We start from the raw sequence: 19,091 nt of genomic DNA on the forward strand, positions 1-19,091 counted from the left end.
CACCCCATGGAACACACACAAGTTTGTGAGCAAAGCTGGCTGAGAGAGAGGGAGATACAGAAACGAATGCCAGTTATGGCGTTAGGTAGATCCGGGATGAACATGGTGCAGCAGGACTACAAAGCCAGGAGAGAAGAAGAGATAAGGATTTCATTTCAGAGGATTCCTAGAGATACCTTCTAACAACTCTCCCTAGACCAAAACAAAAACAATAACAAAAACCAAAAACCAAACCAACAAAACCACCAAAAACCAGAACAAAAAACAAGCAACAAACAAATCATGAAAGGATCCTAGTTTCTTTCGTGTTACTCCACAATGCCCACTGAGAAAAGAATCATGCCTCACACTTTTTTCCAATGCATTTTCTCATTTATTACTTTATATAATCCTTTAAATACTCTTGAGAGAGTGTAGGAATTTTAAGAAATGGTTGACTGGATCAAGGTCACACACACACACACACACACACACCCCAAATAGGACAATTATAGCCTTAATTCTCTTTCATTCCAGTCACAGTAATAATTTATAACAAATATGGTTTACGTAGAACATGATCAAAGGCGTTGCCTAGATCCTGTATTTGACATTCTCATGGCTGTAGACATTCTGGGAAATTTAAAAAACATGTAATCCAAATTAGAATTAGGTATTACTGAACCTGGCTGAGAAGCAGGTATCACACCAATTTCTCTGCCTTCCTTTACAGACCAAGTTTCAGACAGAAAGATCAAATTGGGTTTTCTTTCCTTGACGGTCATCACCATCCGCTGGGTTTCTGCGCTCACGTTGTTTAACGGAAGCCTGAGGGAAAGCAGAGGGCGAACTCTATTAATGCTCCATGTGAGGTCTCGGGTTTGTGGCATCAATGACTAATTCCCCACATGGCATCCTTCGGGCATTCTTGGGAGTGTCTCAAGCCATCTGAGGAAAGAAAAATCTGCTCCAGACTAAAAACCCTGAGAGCGTGATTTCTCCGTTAAGTATTAGAAGGTAAGGCAAGATTTCCATTGGGAGAACCGTTTGAAGTCATATTAGCAGTAAGCAACACTACTGTGCACTCAGTGCTTTACATGCATCTCACAGTACATCCTCACAATGGGGAACGCCATCCAAGGCTTTATAGGTTCCAATACTGAGGGGTCAAAGTTTCCAACTGAAATATGTTTACAGGCTGGACCCAGTGACCCACATCTAATCCCAGCACGTTGGGAGGCTGAGACAGGCAGACTGCTTGAACTCAGGAGTTTGAGACCAGCCTGGGCAACACGCCAAAGCCCCATCTCTACCAAAGATATAGAAACTTAGCCAGGTGTGGTGGTGCGTGCCTGTGGTCCCAGCTATTTGGGAGGCTGAGGTGGATTACTTACACCTGAGAGGTCAAGGCTGCCGTGAGCCATGATCTCACCACTGCTCTCTAGCCTGAGAGAACAGGACCCTATCTCAAAAAAAGGAAAAACAAAATTTACATAGCTAGAGAACAGAAGCACACACCACCGCCCATGCTCACGTTTCTTTCTCCAAATCGAAGAGGGGGATTCAACCACTTATTTTGTGCCTTCTTTATATGTGAGTGTCCCAATTAGCACGTAGGTACAAATACCTTTATAACCTGAAATACAGTCATTTCTGCAGTTTACTTTTGAGCACCTATAATACTGAAAGAAACATATCCCTGGCATCATGGAGCTCATGTTCTAGTGGAAGGAATTAGATAATAGAACAAATGCATTATACATTTGAAGGTGAAAAGAGCCCTGGGGGAAAAAATAAAGAGAAGAAGCAATTTGGAAAATTTGTCATATTGATGGATTTTTCCATGCATCTGAAAGTTGGACTCCATATCCACATTTATGAAAAAAATCATCATTTGGAGATGACAAGGGAAAATAACTCATCGTAGGGTCTCCAGCATATTGAGTCTGTGAGCTCATTTAGGCTTTAAGAGTTCTGAGATGATTATCCCCATTTTCCATTGAGAAAAATTGGCTATGAGAGGGAAATGAGTTACCCCGCCCGTATTTTATCAATGGGTCACCAGGAAGCTTATACTTCATCTCGAATGCTCAGTCACCTGAATATGGTTTTCCTTTAATAAGGCAGGGAGAAACGGAATGCTAGATATTGCCAGATGTTTCTACATATGTGGACAGTATGAATGGAAACTGATAGGCAGCTTCTAAATGGCTTCTAACAATCCTCACCTTGTGTCAATCATACCCTTGTATCAGCTTCCCCTCTAGCGTAGGCGAGGTCTGTGATTTGCTTCCTTTGAGAAAGAGTCTCGCTCTGTCGCTCAGGCTGGAGTGCAGTGGCGTGATCTTGGCTCACTGCAAGCTCCGCTTCCCGGGTTCAAGTGATTCTCCTGCCTCAGCCTCCCGAGTAGCTGGGATTACAGGTATGCACCACCATGCTGGGCTAACTTTTCTATTTTTAGTAGAGATGGGTTTTCACTATGTTGGCCAGGCTGGACTTGAACTCCTGACCTCAAGTGATCTGCCTGCCTCAGCCTCCCAAAGTGCTGGCATTACAGGCATGAGCCACAGCACCCGGCCATATTTGCTTCTATCCAACAGGCAAATACGGTGAGATGTCACTTTTTTGGCAGGCCCACATAGAATGGCTACTTCTGCCTTGCTAACAAACTCACTCTATTGCCTTGAAAAACTTGACAAAGAGTCACTGTTTGAGAGTTGGAGAGTGAGTCTCTTTGGTGTTTCATTGCCGATAACTGAGGGCCTCTTCCAGCCAACAGCTGTCAAGGTACTAAGACCCTTAGCCCAACAGCACTACAGGAACTGAATTCTGCCAACAACTACATGATCTTAGAAGCACACTGATTTTTCCTTTCCCAAATAGACCTTCAGATTTGACCCTAGCCTTGGATGACATCTTGGCTGCAGCCTCATGAGAGATCCCAAGGACGACCAACTAAGCCGGGATTGGAGTCCTGACACTCACATAGACTGAGATAATCTGTCATTTAACCCCCAAGTTGGTAACATACTTGGCGACAGTTAGCTAACACAGAAAGGAAGAGGACTTTTCTTTATGAGAGGAATCTAATGGATCTGGAAACATGAAATAGCAGACTGAGAACTGCCTATTTTTCTTCTCTGGTAATGAGGGGCACATCCAAATGGAGGAAAGAAAATAGAAAATATTCAAACATAGAACCCTTTTTGTCTACGTCAAGTATAATATCAATTGTCATCTTTTACTCACCATTGAATATGCCCTCTGCTGTAAGAACTAGCCATACATTTTCAGTCTCCCAAAATGAAAGACTTTTTTTTTCTTTTTTGTATTTGAAGTTGGCAAGAGGGTTTCTCATCATCTCATAAGTCCTAGACCATCTCAACACAGAATTTTCCCCATCACAGCTGGGCGTGGTGACTCATGCCTATAATCCCAGCACTTTGGGAGGCCAAGGTGGGCAGATCACAAGGTCAGGAGATTGAGACCATCCTGGCCAACATGGTGAAACCCCGTCTCTACTAAAAATAGACAACATTAGCTGGGCGTGGTGGCAGGCACCTGCAGTCCCAGCTACTTGGGAGGCTGAGGCAGGAGAATCACTTCAACCTGGGAGGCGGATGTTGCAATGAGCCAAGATCAGCCTGGGCAACAGAGCAAGACTCAGTCTCTCCAAAAAAAAAAAAAAAAAAAAAAAAAGAATTTTCCCCATCACCAAGGAAAAATAAGCAACTTACCCAATTATCTGAAGTACACAGTCTGGGAGGATCAAGCTCTCAAGAAGTTTTACAATTCCTTCATCACCCAGTTGATTTTGAAGTATGTTGAGTCTTTCTAGTGTTTTGTTGGTGGTAAGAACAGAGGCAAGAGACTCACAGCAAGCACCAGTTAACATGCACTCTTCTAGCCTGTAACAAAATGCACAGGTAAGATGGGGCCAAATCCTTGAGGAAAAACGGCAGATGAGATGGGTAAGAACTGGACGTCTACTAAATCCCTCCCAAGTTTTGGTCAAAAGAACTAACTGCGCCATAACAGCCCCATTTCAAACATCCGAGGTATCGTATTTCCCAATCCACTTCTTCTTGTGCTTTACTTCAGCTGTTCCTAGCTAAAAACAAGGATCTTTCTCCACCAGGCACCTACCCAATATTCACCAACATACAGTCGGGATGTCTCAAACCACCGCATAGCAGCTGCATTCCTGCATCTTCTATGCTGTTGCTCCCAATCTCCAGGCTCCTTAGTGTTTCATTAGTAGCAATAACTATGGCAATATATTGACAGATATCGTTGGTAAAGAAACAGCCAGACAGACTGCAAAACAGAAACATGAGCTCGAGTCATGACCACCTGTCTCCAAAGGTTTATTTCACAGTGTTAAGCATTTTTGGACCCGTCTTGTGACATTCATGACTAAGGGACTGGTTACAGAAACAAGAGCAGTGTTAACATCTGCGGGTCACTTATAACATACCAGGCATTATTCAAAACTCCTAATGCACATTAAACTCACAATGACCACAAGGCTCTTATCCTGCTTTTACAAGCAAGGAAACTGAGGCCAGGATGTTTTAAGCATTTTGTCCCAGAAAGCCACACACATTCAACCCACACCTTTGCGATACTGAGCTTGAATTCTGAAGAATTATGTTAGGCAACCTCCTCTGAAATTCACATTTCTACCTGTCAGTACTCACGTCAAAAATCCAACATTGAGAAGGGCTAAATACATTCTTTCTAGAAAGAGAATTTTACCAAATGGTCCTTCCTCTCAAAGCAAGCAAAGTACTCACGATTGTCCATGTTCTCCCATGTGACGTGCCATCTTGTTTTTCCATTCACATCTCCCCCATTGTCTGCTCCTACAATCCTACTTCGTTGCCTCACCACACTGGCTGGCCTTCATGCTGATTCTCAAGCATAGTTGGCTGTTTCTATGTTAACAGCTCTGCACTGACTATTCATTCTGCTTGGAAGCCTCAGTCTAGTGATCTGTATGACTCCATCCACAACCTTCTCCCAGTCTTTGCTCAAATGTCTCCTTGTCAATGAGGTGACATTGACCTTGCTTAGAGATGGCCACACCCTACCCTCGCACTCCCGATTACGTACCCCTAGTATTGAATAAAAAGTTTCCATAGCACTTTTTACTGCCTGATACGGGAGTTGACAACCTTTTTCTATAAGGGGCCAGATAATAGTTTAGGCTTCACGGGCCATGGTGCCTCTATCACACCTACTCAGTTTTGCCATTGCAGCACAAATGCATTCATGAAACACATGTAGATGAATGGTTATGTTCCAGTAAAATCTTTTTTTTTTTTTTTTTTTGAGACGGAGTCTTGCTCTGCCGCCCAGGCTGGAGTGCAGTGGCCGGGTCTCAGCTCACTGCAAGCTCCGCCTCCTGGGTTTACGCCATTCTCCTGCCTCAGCCTCCCAAGCAGCTGGGACTACAGGCGCCCGCCATGTCGCCCGGCTAGTTTTTTTTTGTATTTTTTAGTAGAGACGGGGTTTCACCATGTTAGCCAGGATGGTCTCGATCTCCTGACCTCGTGATCCGCCCGTCTCGGCCTCCCAAAGTGCTGGGATTACAGGCTTGAGCCACCGCGCCCGGCCTCCAGTAAAATCTTGATAAAAACAGACAAAGGACCAGATCTGGCCCCTGGGTAATGTCATTTGCTGACCTCTGGCCTAACAATAGGTAAGTTTCTTATGTCCCCTAGTGCCAATACAAGATCCATTAATACATGGATATTTATTCTGTTCACTGAGGCATCCCAGCCACCTAGAGGAGTGCCTGACATTTAACATACACTCTACTTTTGTTATAGAATGTATATTAAATACTGAATAATCAGAGATTAAAGCAGATTCCAGAAAATCCTATTTTTCATTGAGTAGTTATGAAAGCTGGGTGGTCCATGCCTGTAGTCCTAGCTACTCAGGAGGCTGAGACAGAAGGATCACTTGAGCCCAGCAGTCAGACTGGCCTGGGCAATATAGCAAAACCCTGTCTGTAAAATATATAGGACATTAATGATGTGCCAACCACATCCATACTTTAAAACTTAGAGGAAAATAAAGGCTGATAAATAATACGGGGCTTCACCTGCCCTATGGGAGCTCATAGAGAGGGTCCCTATCCAGGTTTGGGTAGGTAATAGACAAAATGGACAGTTATACTTAAGATAATTCTTGAAGGATGACAAAAGAATGTATTTGGAGTCTACAGCAAGGTTCAAACTATGGTCTGAGAGCTAAATCTAGACAACTTTGTTTTTATAAATAAAGTTTTATTGGAACATAGCCACACCCATTTGTTGACATTTTTCATGGCCTCTCTTGAGCTATGGGAGAGTTAAAAATAGTTACGACAGGGACATTATGGCCCACAAAGCCTAGAGTATTTACTGTCTAACCTGTTATAGAAAAAGTTTCTAACCCCTATTCTACAGTATGAGTGAATTTGTCTCAACCTACTAAGTACAAACTAAGGTCCATGGGAAAAAAAAGGAGGGTGTGTTATATTATTTTCCCAAAGGCAGTTTTCCCTAAACTACCTTGTCAAAGGAAGCAAGATTCTAGAAAGAAAAGATATCCCTAGAATTTCCTATTTCACCTGCCCATTTGTACCAAATGACAATGGTAACAAGGATTTAACTTATAACGAGACAGAAATAAACTTAAAATAAGATACCATACTGCTGAGCATATTCTTATACAGTCTCGTAAGCACTTCAGGAACTCACAAGCCATAGTGTTGCTGTTTTATAAACAGGAGATGCTTTTAGGATATCAGTTTCTTGTATTTGAGCCAAAAAAAAAAAAAAAAAAAAAGAGACATTTGAGGTAAAACATTTTCAAAAGAGTTCAAATTAAACAACTCCAACGAATTTTTTAAACAATTTTTTTTCAGGCAAGTGGGAGGCTCATTACTTCTGAGAAAATATGAGAAGTTTGATTATTCAGCATCATTGATGAGGCACACTCAGAAAGCTGTAGTGACTTGTTACATATTTTTTTCTGAAAGTTGCACCAGAAGCCATTGCATCATGCCTAAGTTAGAGGACTTTGGCCAGTACCAGGGGCTTGGATATGGCCACCACCCCCAGTGCATCCCTTTTCCAATAAAGCTATTTCCCAACAAAAAGATGCCCCTATGATTGCCCACCCCAAAAGATATTCACTGCCTCAGACATTGTAAGCCAGGCCAGGGCGGGATCTTTGGGTCCCTTCTCCTGTGGCATTTTCCCATACTATGTCCACCTGGGAGCAGGGAGAGGAGCCTGGTCCAGGCACCCTTCTCTATGTGATAAGGATCAGAGATTTTGTGAACTCTGCTCCTTCTGAGCTAAATGGTTTTGCCAACGAATCTTAGCGTGCTTTCATATCTTGGAGAGCCCATGCTCCCATACCCCTCTCACCCATGATGCCATCATTGGAATCTTATCCCTGTCACCAACCCCACCACCCGAGGCCTTACTGCAGTAGAAACATGGTCATCCAGGACAACTGTGGGAGACTTACTACAGCTCCTCTAACTGACAGGTTGGAAACATCAAGGGAAACGTCACGTGCAACGCTCCGTAGTTTTGTAAGTGATTCACACACAGGTCTAGTTGTTTTAGGGTTGGGCTGAGCAGCAGCACTCTTCCAAGGGAGCTGCAGCATTTTTCAGTGAGACAGCAGAAGACTAACCTGCATGGGGACCACACACACACAGAAGAGTGAGTCAGTAACGCAGTGTGAGTGCCAGACAGGGGAGCACCCGAGACCACCCACCCCACGCCCATGAACGCCTCGATGCCCTCTGTTACCATTGCCCAAAATCTCTACCAATGACTTTCTTATTTGGAAAAGGAGATTAACAGTACCCCAAAGAGTGCAGAGGACAACATATAGAATGGATAATGCAGAACAGGACATGAGAAAAATCGAACTCCAACTTCCACTAACGGAATAACCTTATAGAAGTTACTTCTAGAACTTGGATTCTCCCATTGTTTGATCAAGTATATTTGGATCAATTGAATCCTAAGATTTTTCAGTTTAAAAACTCACATTGAAAGAGTTACTTTGTTATTTATAAGTGAATATAGGAACTGTTGAAGATTGTTTAAACTAGGAAAAAGTAAAGACAGACAACACACCAGAAGCCCTTTTGGAAGCCCATTTTGTGGTATCCTGTTTTGTCTGTCCAGGTTTAGCTTGTTGCCAATATATGGAAGTTTATTCAATCCTAATCTGGATTTCCAGCTTCTATTTTTTTCCATTATTTATTTTTAAATGATTTTTTAAATAGAGATGGGGGTCTCACTGTGTTGCCCAGGCTGGTCTTGAACTCCTGGGCTCAAGTGATCTGCCTGCCTTGGCCTCCCAAAGTGCCGGAATTATAGGTGTGAGACACCATACCTGGCCAATCCTCTATTTTTTTTAAACCGTTTTCTGTTTGCCCTGGGAATACTGCATTTTTCTAAACATGGAGAACATTTTTCTAAAATGCAGTGAGCTGCATTTTTTTCTAAACACGGGATGGGCTAAAAAGTTGGAAATAGGCCAGGCATGGTGGTTCATGCCTGTTATCCTGGCACCTAGGGAGGGGGAGATGGGAGGATCACCTGAAGTCAGGAGTTCAAGACTAGCCTTCAACATGGTGAAATCTTGTCTCTGCTAAAAATACAAAAATTAGCCAGCATGGTGGCACACGCCTGTAGTCCCAACTGCTCTGGAGGCTGAGGCAGGAGAATTGTTTGAACCGGAGAGGCAGAGGTTGAAGTGAGCCAAGATCTCACCACTGCACTCCAGCCTGGGCAACTCTGTCTCAAAAAAAAAAAAAAAAAAAAAAAAAAAAAAAAAAATTGAAAATAACCAATTTATTGGTTGGAAATACTGAATCTTGGCTCTGGTATGGGAAAAGGGTAGACTAGACCAGAGGTTGGCAGCAGACCAAACCTAGTCCCTCCCTGCTTTTGCATAGCCTTGTGCAAGCTTAGAATGGTTTTTGTGCTTTAGAATGATCAAAAAATGTATATGTAATTCTATTAATTTGGGTTTGACAAGTGAAATGAGCTATGTTTTCCTTTGTATACTAATGCGTGCTTATTTTAAATTAATATGTACAAGTTAAGACTAAGAATGAGCTAGAGAGGTTTCCCTGTTGTCCTCGTAGAAACCAGTCCTACCAACTCATTTGCATACTATTTTCCAGCTGTCAGATTTGGTCACGACCATAAATTTGGCCTTTTATAGGCATTTTCCTCAGACTACTGATTTCTTTCATGTTTAGGCTTAGAAATTCCTTGCCTACTTAAAATATGTTACCAAAACAAACATTTTTTGCTTAGTATATCGGGATTATTTTAAATACAGGTATGAACTACGAAAAACTCCACACCCAACAATCTAAGGTGATAAAGATGTTCTAAAAGTTATATCGTAGTGTTGTGCAACTCTAAATACACATTAAGAAAACATGAAATGTGTACCGTAAGTGGATGGATTTTCTGATATGTAAATTATACCTGGAACCAGTAATAAAAAAAAGACAATCTAGCAGGTTTTGTCTTGTAGATGTGAAATGAAACTTGTAGACATGAGATGAAAAAAAAATACCTACTTGGAGTCTGGTGATTGAGCCAATGGTCTGTCTTTTCATGAGATCTTTTACAACAAAATTAGCTCATATTGACAATCACTTACTGCATTCATCTGGGGCCAGATAGATCCTAGAACAATTTGAGATTTTAAAAACATGGCTGGGACTCTGTCTCAAAAAAATTAAAAAAGAAGATAAAAACATATATAATGCGATATTATATAATATGAACAGGAGTTTGTGGTGTCACCCTGCAATCAAACAAGTATTTTTACAGAAAATATATAAAGAATATTATATCAGTTTGTGTGTTTTGGAATCTAGCAAGTCCTAAAAAGGGGCTAAAGGGGGCCAAGAAAAATACGGGCCAAAAAAGGGCAGAACAAAAACAAAAGATGACCTACTGCATTCTTGTCTTTTTGGAATTTGGAAGCGTGAATGGGGAATTGTGTCCTTAAATACACTGAACTGCTTACTCCGTTTTGTTTTCTGACCATGTTTTACAGATCTCCACCCTTCGTTTTTGTACCTTTATGCCTCACTTGTCCCACTTTTTTGCTGTCTTTCATTGTGTTTGCCGCACCCGAACCTTCTGGAAGACTGCCTTTCTAGCAACTTTCCCAGAGCAGAGACAGAGCTTACCTACGAGTAACCCACAGGAGGCACAGATGCAAGGAGAGCCTGTCTTCCACCTTCTTGAAAGGAGACTCAGGGAAAAAAAAAATCCTATTTCAAGGCAATCTAGCATCACACCTTTCCTTTGCTTTTCGTCCTTTTCGTCCTTGTGTTCTCAGTTACGTCTCATCCCACATGACACCCAGTTCACGTGTTCATTGTGAGAACAATATAGGTTCCCTGCTCTTAGAAAGTCAGTTGCTATGGTCTAGGTGCTGTGTTTGGAATGTGGTGACTTTTTTTTTTTTTTTGAGACAGAGTTTCGCTCTGTCACCCAGGCTGGAGTGTAGTGGCGCAATCTCGGTTCACTGCAACCTCCGCCTCCCGGGTTCAAGCAAGTCTCCTGCCTCAGCCTCTCAAGTAGCTTGGACTACAGGCACCTGTCACCATGCCCAGCTAAATTTTTTATGTTTAGTAGAGACAGGGTTTCACTGTGTTGGCCAGCCTGGTCTTGAACTCCTGACCTCGTGATCTGCCCACCTCGGCCTCCCAAACTGCTGGGATTACAGGTGTGAGCCACTATGCCCTGCTGTGACCACCATTTTTAACTCTCTCTCCAAAGATGGACGTTTGGTTGTGTTATGACCCCACTGTCCAGATTGAGAAACTCAAACTGAAAAAAAATCCAGAAACATTTCTGCCAACGTTTCGCAAATCAACTGTCAACCCAGAGGATGAACCCAGAGCTACTGAGCTCCAAAGACCGTGCTTTCGGCTGCTTTCCTGTCCCTTTCCCTGCCAACCACTCTTTGATCGTGTGTTTAGACAGTCAAGTCAATCTGAGCTGCTACGTGGTGAACTTGTCCGAGCCAACTTACGCCAGGGATGTAAGAGTGCAGTTGGGATGAAGCAAGGCATGGCACAGTATGTTCACCCCGTCGTTCCTCAGCGGATTGTTGGTTAAAGTCAGTTTTCTCAGACTCCCGCCGTTGACAAGGAGCGAGGCGATTTCTCCGCATTCGCTGGCTCGCAAGTCACATTTCATCAAGCTGTAAGAGGAATCCAGAGATGAAAAGAGGCTCCCCCGTTTAAGCCATTCCCTCTTTTAAATTAAAAAAAAAAAAAATCAGACCCAATGAAGTGAGATGATATCTACTTGGAAATCAATAGATCGCTCTGCTTCTAACCTTCCTCTCCCCATGCCACTTCTCAGAGTTCACATTTGGGCGAGGTTACAGATTCAAGAAGGGCTTTGAGTAGGCAGTTCCTTCCCCTTCTGCATTCGTCTCCACGTGGCTTCCAGGGTGATGGTTCAGAACGGGAAGTCAGGGATCAAGCAGCCCCCCTGACCACGGGATGTGGGTACGATCACATTTAGAAATCTGATCGAGATCCTCAACTTACCATCACATTTACAAGGACTTCTGATGTTTTTCTGCATAACCTTGGGTGCCCCACATGCTCTGGTTCTCAACTATCTGTCTACTTTTTTTTTTTTTTTTTTTGAGATGCACAGATACAACCCAGGCTGGAGTGCAATGGCATGATCTTGGCTCACTGTAACCTCCGCCTCCCAGGTTTAAGCGATTCTCCTGCCTCAGCCTCCTGAGTAGCTGGGATTACAGGCATGCATCACCACGCCTGGCTAATTTTTGTATTTTTAGTAGAGACCGGGTTTCACCATGTTAGCCAGGCTGGTCTTGAACTCCCAGCCTCAGGGGATCCACCCTCCTCGGCCTCCCAAAGTGCTGGGATTACAGGCATGAGCCACTGCACCCAGCCTAACTATTTGTTACTCATTCTGTACCATCCTCCCTGATGTCCTCACTCTCCCTCAAGTCCACAAGCACATTTTTACTTTAGTGTCTAGTACCCTCATCTCCACTTAGTGATTTTCCCCATGGGACCCTCTTTCAAAAAAAAAAAAAAAAATTTTTTTTTTTTTCCTTAAATTATCCAGGAGTGGTGGTGCACATGACTGCAGTCCCAACTACTTGGGAGACTGAGGTGGGAGGATCTGTTGAACTCGGGAGTTCGAGGCTGCAGTGAACTATGATCATACCAATGTACTTCAGCCTGGACAACACAGCAAGATCCACTTCTTAAAAAAAAAAAAAAAGAGAAAAAATAGGTAAAATAAAAATAAATGATCTTTCCCCAGATAGCTGCATGGTTTGCTGTCTCGCTTCCTTCAACTTGTCATTCAATATTCTCTTCTTTAATGAGGACTTTGCTAACCATCATTCAACTAATATTGTCTACCATGTTTCAGGCATTGTACGAAGTTCCTGGGATACAGCAGAGAACTGGAAGAAATACGATGGAATTCCAGCATTGTAAAGACAGGGCTGAACGTATAATGTGCCTAGTAGATGATCAATTCTTTATAGAAAGTAAATCAGAGTAGGTCAGAGAAAGAAAAGGATGTATTCTACTTCCTTACGGGTCAACCACTGAGAGAAGTCTGAACTCCTGTCTCACTGAGCCATTGTACCTGGCCTGTGTATTCTATTTTGAATGAAAATGGAAGCCATTGAGGGTTTGAAGATTCGAGGACAGAAGAGGCACAAGATCTGACTTAAATAAGGTAGAATTTTAGCAGAAACTTGAGAGAAGAGGGCAAGCTCTGAACCTCTAGGACAAGAGAATTTCTGTTAGAGGAAATGAGTGGAAAGAGTCTGAAACAGGAGGTTTGGTGTTTTAAACATCTACCACAAACAGCGCAGCCGCAGCACGGTACATAGACAGGAAATGGGGAGAGGGTTAGCCAGGGCCACCCAGCGTGAAATGGTCTATTCTACATTATTTTTTGAGACAGAGTTTTGCTCTTGTCACCCAGGCTGGAGTACAATGGTATGATCTCGGCTCACCGCAACCTCTGCCTCTTGGGTTCAAACAATTATCCTGCCTGAGCCTCCCGAGTAGGCATGCACCACCACGCTTGGATAATTTTGTTTTTTTTTTTTATTTTTTTTATTTTTGAGATGGAGTCTCGCTCTGTCGCCCAGGCTGGAGTGCAGTGGCCGGATCTCAGCTCACTGCAAGCTCCGCCTCCCGGGTTTACGCCATTCTCCTGCCTCAGCCTCCAGAGTAGCTGGGACTACAGGCGCCCGCCACCTCGCCCGGCTAGTTTTTTGTATTTTTTTTTTAGTAGAGACGGGGTTTCACCATGTAGACCAGGATGGTCTCGATCTCCTGACCTCGTGATCCACCCGTCTCGGCCTCCCAAAGTGCTGGGATTACAGGCTTGAGCCACCGCGCCTGGCCAATTTTGTATTTTTAGTAGAGACGAGGTTTCGCCATGTTGGCCAGGCTGGTCTCGAATTCCTGACCTCAGGTGATCTTCCCGCCTCAGCCTACCGAAGTGTTGGGATTACAGGCGTGAGCCAACGCGCTGACCTGTGTATTCTATTTTGAATGAAAGTGGAAGCCATTGAGGGTTTGAAGATGAAAGGACAGAGTCATCAGATCTGACTTAAATTGCCACTATCCTTAGCAAACTAAGGTAAGGACAGAAAACCAAATACCACATGTTCTCACTTATAGATGGGAGCTAAATGATGAGGACACATGGACACAGAGAGGGGAACAACACACAGTGGGGCCGACTTGAGGGCTGAGATTCAGAGGAGGGAGAGGATCAGAAAAAATATCTATGAGGTACTAGGCTTAGTATGTAGGTGATGAAATAATCCGCACACCAAACCCCCATGACACAAGTTTACCTACGTAACAAACCTAAACATGTATCCCTGAAGCTAAAAGTTAACTAAAAAGAGTTAGTCTACCCTTGTAATAAAGCTGCTATATCAAAATATAAACCTATGTTTTGCTTCAAACACAGACACACACCCCCCCAAAACAAAACAATACAAACTAGATGAAAGTTGCTCTTCTACACTCTCTTTTCCATGTAGCAAGCAAAGGTATGGACGGGTAGGAAGTTCTGAAGTACTGCAGGTAGGTGGGAGATGGGCTGGTCTACCGTGCTTAGCAGTAAAGGAAGCAGGAAGGAGTCAGATGGATCTACTCTAACAGACCTAGAAAAGTTGTCTAAGCCAAGCCACAAGAAAATCTGTATTTGAAATGCCTATTTAAATATCAAAGTAAGAGGCTGAGGTGGGCAGATCACGTGAGGTTGAGAGTTTGAGACCAGCCTAGCCAACGTGGCAAAACCCTGTCTCTACTAAAAATACAAAAGTTAGCTGGGTGTGGTGCTGCACCCCTGTGGTCCCAGCTACTTGGGAGGGTGAGGCACAAAAATTGCTTGAACCCAGGAGGTGGAGGTTGAAGTGAGCCGAGATGGCCCCACTGCACTCCAGCCTGGGCGACAGCAAGACTTCATCTCATAAATAAATATCAAAGTTGATATCTCTACAAGTACTTCATTGAGTCTGAATCCAGGAGAAATGTTTATAAATAAGCACCTGAGAGTCTTCATCACACAGAGGCTACTTAATGCCATGAATAAGAACACGTAGAAGGGGTATAGAGAAGACATTTAGAACCACTTGGAAATACCCCAAAGATAAGAGTCCAGGAAGATGAAAAATAAGCAAAGACAGCTGAGGAGGAACAATGAAGGTTTGGCAGAAACCAAAGACCCAGAGGAAATGTGTTCCAAGATGAAAGGAGTTTGGGATGGGGAGGCATTGAGGTAGGGGAGAAGTTACCTACAAAGTGGCGAGAGTTGGGATTTAGCTGGGAGAATGTGATATGGAGAAAGGATGCTGAGTGAGATGGAAGGCGATGACTCTCAAGAACCATGGAATCTGAAATATGTCAGAAAGAAAGTGAGGGGCTGGGTGCAGTGGCTTCCAGCACTTTGGGAGGCTGAGGTGGGTGGATCACTTGAGCTCAGGAGTTTGAGACCAGCCTGGCCAACATGGTGAAACCCCATCTCTACTACAAACACAAAAATTAGCTATATGTGGTGGCAAGCACCTGTAATCCCAGCTGCTTGGGAGGCTGAGGCAGAAAAATCGCTTACACCCGGGAGGTGGAGGTTTCAGTGAGCTGAGATCACACCACTGTGCTCCAGCCAGGGCAAAAAGAGTGAAACTCCATCTCAAGACAAAAACAAAAACAAAAACAAAACAAAACAAAAAGAAAGGGATGAGGGAGGTGAAAGGGTGAGAAGCTGCTGCTCAAATGGAGGAAGGACCCAGTAGGATTAAAGGGTGCGAAGATTTGCTTATAAGACAAAGTAGCTTGAGAATACAGGAGGCGCTGTTAGAGCATGAGGTACTTGAAATTCAGAGTACAAGCGAAATGCACTTATTGGAGATGAGGTCTAGCAAGTGGCATTATCCAATATTGAGTCACTAGCAAATAGTTACTGAGCACTCAAAGCATGGCTAGCATGACTGAGGCACTGGATTGTTAGTTTTACTACATTTACATTGGTATTTATTATTTATTTATTTATTGAGATGGAGTTTTGCTCTTGTTGCCCAGGTTGAAATGCAGTGGCGCCACCTCAGCTCACTGCAACCCCCGCCTCCCGGGTTCAAGCGATTTTCTTGCCTCACCCTCTTGAGTAGCTGGGATTACAGGCACCTGCCACCATATCTGGCTAATTTTTGTATTTTTAGTAGAGGCAGAGTTTCACTGTGTTGGCCAAGCTGGTCTCAAACTCTCGAATTCCTGACCTCAAGTGATCCACCCCCTCTGCCTCCCAAAGTGCTGAGATTACAGGCATGAGCTGCCAGGCTTGGCTAGTTTAAATTTAAAGGTTGATTTCAAATTATTGGAAGACTTAAGTACGTTTAGGACATGGGCATGTGAATTAGTTCTCTCAATTGTAAATTTTATGAAATCCATATGGAGGTCAAACAATTCTGATGAAAATGTGCCTGAGTGGTGATGTTCTCTGAAATACTGGGTTCTGCAGCCTTTATACAAAACGGAATATAAAATCACATCAATAGCTTTTTGTACTAATGACATACGGATATAATTTGATATGCTTTGTTAAAATACTGTTAAAATTAGTTTCAAGGCTGGGCACGGTGCCTCACGCCTGTAACCTCAACACTTTGGGAGGCTGAGGCCTGTGGATCACCTGAGGTCAGGAGTTCGAGACCAGCCTGACCAACATGGAGAAACCCCGTCTCTACTAAAAATACAAAATTAGCTGGGCATGGTGGTACATGCCTGTAATCCCAGCTACTTGGGAGGCTGAGGCAGGAGAATCGCTTGAACCTGGGAGTCGGAGGTTGCGGTGAGCTGAGATTCCAACATTGTACTCTAGCCTGGGCAACAAGGGTGAAACTCCATCTCAAAAAAAAAAAAAAAGAAAAGAAAATTAGTTTCACTTGCTTCCTTTTACTTTTTAATGTGGCTACTAGAAAATTTCAGTCTGTGGCTTGAATAATTTCCACTGGACAGTGTTTTAGGGTTTGACTAGTAGTCTGTACTTCAGAATGACCAGAGGAATTAGATCATTAGAGAAATATCAGTCAAGGGAGGGAGAAGCCATGTTATGTGAAATATCAATATAGAAATTCAACTCAAAAGACAGGAATAATGTTGGTGAGAGAAATCACATGCTAAAAAAAAAAATTGAGGAATGAATGACATGAAAAGGTAGGAGCAGGTAGTGTTATTGAAGGGGCACCTCTCTCCACCAACACCCAGCCATTCCCCTCACATTCACTGAGGTTTCAGCCGAGCAACGCCTCACCTCAGATGACTTATTTGGCATGTGGGCTTGTCCAGAATCTCACGCAGAAGTGAGAACATATTTAAGGAAATGGACGTACAGTTGAGGCTCAGGTATATCACGCTCCGGTTACGAGCCAAAGCCTTGAGTAACTCTTCAAAACCGGAAGCAGTCGAGATATAGGACAACCTGTGGAAGACAAAATAGCAGGAAAGCACCAGTGAAGGTTCAAACATCTTCTCCGCAATTTCTCCTGCCTGCCTCACTTCCTTCTGTAACAAAGATTCTCAGTGGATTACATCCTCACACGTGGATCCCGATCTTAAATTTTGAGTCAGGTCAGAAGACTAGTGCTAATTCCAAGGTCAGCTTGTTGACTTTGAAGTAATCCCCTGGGTCTTTACGCTGTGTTCACCTCATGACCTTTCTGAAGCGGGACCCACAAGTGGGATACTCAGAATACATCCACATGCACAAAGATACTAAGATACATCCACATGCACAAGTTTAACCATGTTTTTCTATACTGAGAGCAAAAGCCAAAATATGCTGATGGCTGATACAGCACAGGATCAACCACATGTAAATTATTCAGTTTCAGCAGTCCTAGCCAGAGCAATCAGGCAAGAGGAAGAAATAAATGGCATCCAAATAGGAAGAGAAGAAGTCAAACTATCCCTGTTTGCAGATGACATGATTCCATATCCAGAAAACCCCATAGTCTCGGCCCCAAATCTTCTTCAGCTGATAAACTGCAAAAGTTTCAGGATACAAAAAGAGAAAAATAAAATCAACATACAAAAATCACTAACATTCCTATACACCAAAGACAGCCAAGCTGAGAGCCAAATCAGAAGTGTAATTCTATCCACAATTGCCTCACAAAAAATACCTAGGAATACAGCTAACTAGAGAGGTGAAAGATCAAAAGGAGAATTACAAAACACGGCTCAAAGAGATCAGATGACACAAACAATGGAAAAAACCTTCCATGCTCATGGAGAGAAGAATCAATATTGTTAAAATGGCCATACTACCCAAAGCAATTTACAGATTCAATGCTATTCCTATCAAATGACCAATGATATTCTTCACAGAACTAGAAAAAACTATTTAAAGTTCACATAGAATCAAAAAAGAGCCCCAATAGTCAAGGCAATCAATCCTAAGCAAAAAGAACAAAGCTGGAGGCATCACGCTACCTGATTTCCAACTATACTATAGGGTTATGATAACCCAAACAGCATGGTACTGGTACAAAAACAGACACATAGACCAATGGAACAGAATAGAGCGCCCAGAAATGAGGCCACACAAATACAACAGTCTGATCTTCAACAAAGTTGACAAAAGACAAGCAATGGAGAAAAGACTTCCTTTTCAACAAATGGTGCTGGGATAACTGGCTAGTCATATGCAGAAGACTGAAACTGAATGCCTTCTTCACACCACATACAAAAACCAACTCAAGATGGATTAAAGACAAAATGAAATGCAAAACTATTAAAACCTTGGAGAGGCTGGGCACAGTGACTCATGCCTGTAATCCCAGCATTTTGGGAGGCTCAGGTGGGTGGATCACAAGGTCAGGAGTTGAAGACCAGCCTGGCCAACATAGTGAAACGCTGTCTCTACTAAAAACACAAAAATTAGCTGGGCATGGTGGTGGGTGCCTGTAGTCCCAACTACTCAGGAGGCTGAGGCAGGAGAATCGCTTGAACCTGGGAGGGGAGGTTGCAGTGAGCTGAGATCATGCCACTGCACTGGGGAACACAGCAAGATTCTGTTTCAAAAAAACCCAAAAAACCAAAAAAACAAAACAAAACAAAAAACAAAAAAACAAAAACTAGGCAATACCATTCTGGACGTAGGAATGGGCAAATATTTCAACATGAAGATGCCAAGAACAATTGCAACAAAAGCAAAAATTGATAAATGGAATGTAATTAAACTAAAGTGTTTAGGCACAGCAAAAGAAACTACCAGAGTAAACAGACAACCTACAGAATGGGAGAAAACCTTTGCAAACAATGCATCTGACAAAGGTCTAATACCCACATCTATAAGGAACTTAAATTTACAAGAAAAAAATAACCTCCTTAAAAAGTGGGCAAAGGATGTAACAGTTTTCAGAAGGTGACATACAGGCAGACAACAGGCATAGGAAAAAGAACTCGATATCCCTGATCATTAGAGAAATGCAAATCAAAATCACGAGATACTATCTTACACCAG

At 42.9% G+C, this 19,091-nt stretch overlaps 1 protein-coding gene across 2 annotated transcripts in view; it reads right to left on the minus strand.

Annotated features, from left to right (window-relative positions):
- Positions 1-350: 350 nt before the first annotated feature.
- Positions 351-19,091, minus strand: part of NLRP11 (NLR family pyrin domain containing 11) — a 45,428-nt gene continuing 26,687 nt past the window's right edge. Inside the window, exons 5-10 of one of the 2 annotated variants that reach the window (XM_033224527.1) lie at positions 16,878-17,045; positions 11,071-11,241; positions 7,510-7,680; positions 4,126-4,296; positions 3,717-3,887; positions 351-807 (exon numbers count right to left, since the gene is read on the minus strand). In XM_033224527.1, coding sequence (XP_033080418.1) covers positions 561-807; positions 3,717-3,887; positions 4,126-4,296; positions 7,510-7,680; positions 11,071-11,241; positions 16,878-17,045 — 1,099 coding nt within the window. In that variant the 3' untranslated portion in view covers positions 351-560. The remainder of the gene's footprint in view (positions 808-3,716; positions 3,888-4,125; positions 4,297-7,509; positions 7,681-11,070; positions 11,242-16,877; positions 17,046-19,091) is intronic. The other variant, XM_033224528.1, reaches the window with a different exon arrangement.

This window comes from Trachypithecus francoisi, unplaced genomic scaffold, assembly GCF_009764315.1.
Source record: "Trachypithecus francoisi isolate TF-2019V2 unplaced genomic scaffold, Tfra_2.0 Lachesis_group12, whole genome shotgun sequence".
Taxonomy (NCBI): Eukaryota; Metazoa; Chordata; class Mammalia; order Primates; family Cercopithecidae; genus Trachypithecus; species Trachypithecus francoisi.